The sequence below is a fragment of the Megalops cyprinoides genome, chromosome 23 (genome assembly GCF_013368585.1).
Source record: "Megalops cyprinoides isolate fMegCyp1 chromosome 23, fMegCyp1.pri, whole genome shotgun sequence".
Classification (NCBI taxonomy): domain Eukaryota; kingdom Metazoa; phylum Chordata; class Actinopteri; order Elopiformes; family Megalopidae; genus Megalops; species Megalops cyprinoides.
In genome coordinates, this window is record NC_050605.1 from 12,409,084 (window position 1) to 12,416,762 (window position 7,679).

At 40.3% G+C, this 7,679-nt stretch overlaps 2 protein-coding genes across 3 annotated transcripts; both read left to right on the top strand.

The window, feature by feature from the left end:
* The first annotated feature begins 1,393 nt into the window (after positions 1-1,393).
* Positions 1,394-2,822, top strand: LOC118770609 (small integral membrane protein 30-like). The gene has a single exon (XM_036518371.1). It carries the CDS (start codon positions 1,394-1,396, stop codon positions 1,580-1,582), a length of 189 nt encoding a protein of 62 aa, XP_036374264.1. The 3' UTR covers positions 1,583-2,822.
* A 1,156-nt stretch (positions 2,823-3,978) lies between these two features.
* On the top strand, positions 3,979-7,008 carry LOC118770443 (probable G protein-coupled receptor 85). Of its 2 annotated transcripts, none has more exons than XM_036518107.1 (2): positions 3,979-4,173; positions 5,485-7,008. In XM_036518107.1, the coding sequence occupies exon 2, from the start codon at positions 5,631-5,633 to the stop codon at positions 6,759-6,761; it is 1,131 nt and encodes a 376-aa protein (XP_036374000.1). In that variant the 5' UTR covers positions 3,979-4,173; positions 5,485-5,630; the 3' UTR covers positions 6,762-7,008. The 2 variants fall into 2 exon arrangements, with proteins under 2 accessions (XP_036374000.1, XP_036374001.1); XM_036518108.1 differs by having other exon boundaries at positions 5,601-7,008.
* Positions 7,009-7,679: the final 671 nt, after the last annotated feature.

A 7,679-nucleotide genomic window follows, 5' to 3' on the forward strand; every position in this document is an offset into this window, starting at 1 on the left:
CTGGCCTGTCTGTTTAGATTTATACCATTGGTATATACAGCACTTTGATTTGCCACAATATTATACATTTAAGTCACACATTTGTAGTAGAATGGAAATTCTGCTCTCCGTTGAGGTTTGTATTTGTGCTTTGAGATGGGTTGTGTTCAGAATTTCATTTCATACAATGGCTGACTTTTAACAGAACTGGGAAAAGGATTCCCTTAACATATATTTCTTATTTTTGTTACTTTTTGTGTTCTTTCCATATCACCATGAGACATTGTACATTCAACACAGTGATAAGTATTTAATTGAATTATAAAGTAACTGACTAACAATTGTGCTAAAATGTACTAAAATGTGCATAGTTAGACACAATCAAATAGAAAGTCAAAATGGCTCCTCTCCTGGCATTAAACCATCAAGTCAAATCATTTTTTAGGATGACATATTGCACTACAGTCCCATATGTGCAAGTACAGCTGACCCTATAATTGTTATTAATGTCCCTTATGCCCTTATCGGACCAAAGGGTAGATAGATAGATAGATAGATAGATAGATAGATAGATAGATGCTATTTACAATACATGTTCATAAAACTGGATACTTACTGAAACAATGAGGGTTAAGGGTCCAATGACATTTTTGCTCCAAGCAATTTAAGAGTTTCAAAAGGGTTTTTTCTATGGACTTTCATGTAGTTAAGGTTGTTTTAATAGGAAGTTAGACTAAGGAGTTTATTGGGCAGGTAAATAGACTTTATTGAGGATTCATCAATTTGCTGTGCATTAAAGGTTGACTTGTAAACGTTTATTTATTTATATATTTATTTATTATTATTGTTAAAAAGGGTGGTATGATATCAATTTTAAAACCATCTATTTAAAATATCCTGAAGGCTACGGTTGTGGAATAGCATACTTGTTGCCTTTATGTATTGCTCAAACACAAACCCTTTAAGAGGGATTGCTTTTGCTTTACTGTCTCATGAACCGTGTCATAATGATGCATTAGTTTTTACAGGTAGCAATTCATGTCAGAACAAATAAATACGATTATTTGTTTCGTAACACATGCACAGTCGCGTTCAATGAACTATTGTGGATCTTGAGGGGAATGGGTCATAGTTTATATTTTTTTTATCTATGGAAACAACACCTAAAATTACACCGAGTAGTATTTTTAACAAATAAAACGAAATGTGCTTATCACATTCTAAACGTCGTTTTAAGTCCTGCCAAATTAAAGGATCTCGTATAATAAACAAAAGAAACTGGAAAAACAGCGCTTCAGACAATTAGCTCCCAGCATAGCAACATGAATGCCACAGTACAATTGGCCCCATGCAGGAACTGCAGCCCAATCATCTGACACACCGTCACTATGATCAGCCTGTGGGACAACACAACATGGCCTCCTGCGCGGAGAAGTCCGGTGTGTTCGTAATGCTGTGGTTACTCTTTCTCTCCTTTATACCAACTGCTGAGGCATTTGATGGCGGGGATGCCGTCGCTCTTCTTTTAGGGACGACAATTATGATTGTGGGGTTGTGTGCCTGTATCGGCTGGTACGCACGGAGAACGAACGGACAGCTATGAGAGGCAGACTGATAGCGGTCTGGCAACAGGCCTGCTGTCACAAACTGAAAGTGCGTAATGCGCTGAACATCGAGATGCTTATCTGCCTGAGCTTTGTCCCCCAAAGGTGAAGCGTGCATCCAAAATGATTCCCATGACTGTTTGCTTTCACTGAAGCAGAGGCGGCATTGCCTTGTGCGGCTTGATGCACTGAGAAAGAGGCGCTAAGAGAGAGAGACAACTAGGAAGACGCGGACGAGAGAACGCACCACACCGCGGTCTTCCAAGGAGTATGAAGAGGTTGACGTTCCCTTGCAAGACGCAAACAAAGAATGTAACCGTAATCTGTCTAAACTACGGTTCTGGCTTTTGGATTTGGTGGAAATGGTGCATCCTATTGCACTGTTGCAGTGTGACAACATCCTAAATTTTGGTCAATAACTGAGTTTGCAACCAGATGTGACGTCTCCCGACTTCCACTCTTTACGTGTTTCACTTAATTCTTGTTTTGTTTTGCACTGAAGTAGAATGATAGCATTCACTGGAGATTGCTTATTAATGCTGAGGATAAGTGCAGACTTTGATTAAAGGGCGGGTGATGGTGCACCATGTCATAATTAACGCGCAAATCTCTTTGTAAAATAATGTAAACAAAGATTATGGAATTGAAGGAGGACACTGACACTAGATTTCCACTAAAATTGAGCAAATGCTTCGTTGTCATATTGCAGAATACCTGACTGGCGGGTTTAAACTGCTAATCGCAAACTGTATGATTGCTTGATCCTGTTAGTCTCGGTATTTCCAATGGAACTGTAAATTGTAAATACTTGACCTGAAACGCATATCCTATTTATAATAACAATAATTTGAATGTGACACCAGTGGAAATGTGTCTTTTGAATGAAGGAAGGTAATCTGTAAAATGTCAGTATTGGAACTGTTGTGGAAGTGTGTCCTGGACAAAAGTGAATCCCCACATTTCCAACATTTTTGGTTAACCCTACATATGGCAAAGTCATGTCTACTGAAGTAAATAATTATTTTGGCAAACACTATTTGCTAGAACCTGAAAAGAAAAAAAAAACCCTTACATGCTCTTACTATGTTTATTGTTTTGTGTATACTGCTAAATGGTCTAAAAAACCAAACACAGACTTTATTAGCCCATCTTACATATAAGGAATGTCTAAGGAAACTTGCATTATGAAGTGATTTACCCTCTGCTGATTATTGTAATCAGCTTACTCATGCTACATACTCCCTGTTTACACTGAAACATCATCAATATTAGATTTGATGTGGTCTGTTACAATGTCATCTTTTCTTAAATGAAATGTATCTTTTCATGATGTAAACAATACATACATATATTTTATATGTGAGTGATTTTCTCATAAAACCTTTTTTACACTTGTGACAGCAAATGTCAGAAACTTTGAAGCCTTTGATAATTTTTTTTCATACCCTGTCTGTAAAGCCTACACCAGTCATAATACCCAAAATACGCAACATCATATTTTCCCCATGAAACAGTAGCATGGATTAATGTTGACCACTCCACCCTGCATATGAAGAATTGAATATGCACCCCTCCTTTCAACAGAACGGTCTATACAACACTGCAGCTGTTCTTTTCACCTGAAACCCACACTGTAAAACGATTATTTAGAGGTTTTTTTTCCTGCTTAGGAAGCCATTTTTGCTGTCCATCACGTAAAGTCAGCCGGTTTTTTTCTCTATTACAATGACGCACACCTGTAAGATGGTTAGAGAATGAGCACAGAGCATGACAATATATGGGAGAAAGTTGGGGGAACAACGGATCAGGAGAGAAATGGAGTTGATTGCAGGGCTATGACCGTTTTTTTCCCCGCACAATGCAGATCAAGCAATATATTCCCACTACTGTCACGTAAGTAGATGATTTAACGAAAACGTCGTGTGCTGACATCACATGTGCTGTCATAATTTACAGATGGCTTTAAGAATTTCATTTCGTGTGCGTCAATAATGTATGTTGAGAATATCCTAAGACGTACTATTTTGATTTAAACCAGAGGCATAACTTTTTTCATACCATAATATCGATGTTTTAATAAATCGCCAAAATCACTCACAAGTCTATAGGAATGGCATGCATTTATCAACAGGGAAATGCAGTAATCTACTCTTTCATTATAAAGTAGAAGTCCCACATTCGTGTGTCGCCTGTGAAAAGCCTGGTACTGGGTAAATTGTTGACATAAAGACATTCTTACTGTGCAGGAAACCAGATGGAAAATGAATGGTGGGACTCAATTTGCAGTGCTCCAACCGAAAATGACTGAGCAGGTAGCGCATGATGCCTGACTGTAATATTGATGAAGAAATTGCAAGGCTACTGATGCTGCCCTCATTGAGCAGATGTTGCCGGGAGAGACCGTGCTGCTGCAACAAGAGACAAGACGCGGCTTGGATCACAAATAGGATCAGTGCGCATGCTCTCTCCCTGCCGTTTACTGTATATTCACTGTGGAAAAAGAGAACAGGCAACAAAACCAAGCTTTTTACAGCAAAGTGACTTCTGCAATATAAATAACGTCCCAGGAAACAAAGAGGAAAATCAACAGGTATGGCTTTGATTAATATATTACCTGTCGTTTTCATTCTGTTGGCCTTAAATTGTGGCATAAATTGCAGTCAATACATAGCTAGTTCTAACAAATTGTTCTGCTTAATGGACGTGCCGTTTAGCTACAGTGAATGTGCAGTCTAACATTTTAGTGTCAGAAATGCAACGGGAGAAATCATTATATTGCATGATGAAAAAGACGTGACAAAAGCTGTTTAATGTTGTAGCCTATTTCTTTTCAATAAGAAGGCAAACTATGTGCACCGTATTTAAATAAAAAAAAACGCACTGCTATGAAAGCCATGCATTTTGTATTCACCAGCTTTACTGCACAGCGCATTTATTTATAAAAGAAGGTTCGTATGCTTGCAGTTATGGCAATTACATATTATATGCATATATTAATATATGTGGATTTTCCATGCATCCTGGGGTTCGACTTTGGCTCGGAATACTGAGAAAGAACGATGATTAATTAACCAAATAAAACAATGTTTCCTTACGGATATGATTCTTATAGCCCGTATTTTGGTCAGTCTGATCATGAGCTCTGTCTTAGCCGGAATTTAATTAGAAACATGATAAGGCTGCTTAATCGTTTCTTTGTCCAAGGAATGCATTATTAACTTGTGACGAGTAATTCCAGTCAACATTTGAACAGACAAAAAACATTGATGCTTAATTCTGTATTCACCCTCCATTAATTTTCAACAAAGCATGAAGGCAGAGTGAGCTCAAAGAGGCTGCTCCTGGTTAACGTTTGCTAGATACATAAATTCTGCAGGATCTCTGGGTGTGATCAACAGCCTTCTCGCTGTATTTGTAGCTTATAAATGTTTGAACCGTTATAAAATGTAACCCGATTTAGCTTCATTTTAAATCTCGTGTTCCCCTCGAAGCTATATGTTTACTAAAATGGAAGAAATGCATCGCTTTTTTTTTTCTTAGTGACGATTGAGCATATTTTCATAATTAATTTCTATTGTTTTCTGGTAGTGTCCCTACATTTAAAACACGTAGACATGAAAAAAGAACCCCCCATTATTATGATGGGGATTAATATTGCGTTTATATCGAGTCGAACTGACAAATAATGTACACTAGGGCAGTTGCTCTGCGTTGACTGCATACCATTTTAAATCCAATTTGCAATATCGTCGAAAAGGAAAATGAACGAGAAAAGAATGAAAAAGACTTATTTCCTTTGTGGCTGCCTCATACCTTACATAGTCTCAAGTAGCCTCAAGAGTATAATGAAACAAGTCTAGTCTCTATGACGAAGTCCTGATCAGTGGATGACATTTTTCAGGGATTTAGGTGTGATGAGACAAAAGAATAAAGGATGCCTTAGAAGAGAGCCTGCTATCAAGCCTGGATGGTACTTTAAAGCACATCAATGGATCTATCTCTTCCCTGTGCCTCTAGATCATGAGACTTGATTGAAGCAATTATCTTATGATCCCTCCATCTATGGCGAACTACAGCCATGCAGCTGACCACAGCATCTTGCAGAATGTCTCTCCCCTGGCCACGTTCCTCAAACTGACGTCCCTGGGTTTCATTATCGGAGTTGGCGTGGTCGGCAATCTCCTGATCTCCATCCTGCTCATCAAAGACAAAAGCTTACACAGAGCCCCGTACTACTTCCTGCTGGACCTCTGTGCCTCAGACATTCTGCGGTCTGCCATTTGTTTCCCTTTCGTCTTCACCTCGGTCAAAAATGGGTCGACGTGGACGTACGGCACGCTGACCTGCAAGGTGATCGCTTTCCTGGGGGTCCTGTCCTGCTTTCACACCGCCTTTATGCTGTTCTGCATCAGCGTGACTCGGTACCTGGCCATAGCCCACCACCGTTTCTACACCAAGAGGTTGACGTTCTGGACCTGCCTGGCCGTCATCTGCATGGTGTGGACGCTGTCGGTGGCCATGGCCTTCCCTCCGGTCCTGGACGTAGGGACCTACTCCTTCATCAGGGAAGAGGACCAGTGCACCTTCCAGCACCGCTCCTTCCGAGCCAACGACTCCCTGGGCTTCATGCTGCTGCTGGCCCTCATCCTCCTCGCCACTCAGCTTGTCTACCTCAAGCTAATCTTCTTCGTCCACGACCGCAGGAAGATGAAGCCGGTCCAGTTTGTGCCAGCTGTCAGCCAGAACTGGACCTTCCACGGTCCTGGTGCCAGTGGTCAGGCGGCTGCCAACTGGTTGGCCGGCTTCGGCAGAGGCCCGACGCCGCCCACCTTGCTGGGAATACGGCAGAACACCAACACGGCGGGCCGGAGGCGGCTGCTGGTGCTGGACGAGTTCAAAACCGAGAAAAGGATAAGCAGGATGTTCTACATCATGACGTTTTTCTTCCTGACCTTGTGGGGCCCGTATCTGGTGGCCTGCTACTGGAGGGTGTTTGCCAGGGGGCCGGTGGTGCCAGGGGGGTACCTAACTGCCGCCGTCTGGATGAGTTTTGCCCAGGCTGGAGTCAATCCATTCATCTGCATTTTCTCCAACAGAGAGCTGAGGCGCTGTTTCAGCACAACACTCCTCTACTGCAGAAAATCCAGGTTACCTAGGGAACCCTACTGTGTTATATGAAAGCTTGATTCTGTGATTGATCTCTGGTTTATCTCACTGTATAGCTCTCTTCAACTGGCAGAAGCCGGACTGTCAATCACTCTCAGAATATTAGAAAACCACAATTGGAGAGTGTGGAGGGACACTGAAGATGTGTAAATGAAAAGGAAATGGAAAGTTCCCTTGTGTTTATGTTCTAGTAAACCATTGCAATGGAAGGCCCTTGGAAGCCACAAAAGCAAAAGGATCAAAATAAAAGACAGAGCCCCCCCGCATTGGATATTTGAAACATTTTCTGTCAGTTATAAATTAAAAAAAAAACATAAAAATGTTACCTCTGAGGAATAATTACAGTTGTTTTACATTTTAAACTTGCACTAAAGAGAAGATATAGAGATGCTGTTTTGCGCTACAGTTTTACTGGAAGGACATTTTTTTTTTCAAATCAAATAATGAATGCTTTAATTACGGACCTCTCATTTGCTGTACGTGAAGCAAATGGTCTCCTGGGTAACCAACATTGTTGGAATACACCTTCACAAGAGGATAAAATTTGATTTTGATGTAAGTGTTATTTTTCCTTCTGGGGGGTCTAAAGGGGTAATGTTATGTGCTATTGAAGTTGCAACTTAATTAGAACTTATTTATTGTAGTTTTATGATTCATATTTCCCTATTGACTGACATTGTTATTTTTTCTCTACTATTTTTTATTGAAATAAAATGACAATGTTTGGGTAAAACCTTGCTTTTGAAGACAAAACCCCAAATAAACAGTGACAAAATTGTTACATGCATCATAGTCATCCATTTTTGTGCACAGAACACTGAAACAGTATGTGTAGATACAGCCTTTACAGATGCCACTCCAGATATCTTCGCCTTAATGGTTGTAATGTAGTTGTTTTGCTATGGAGAAAGCTTTAGGCATAAAAACCTT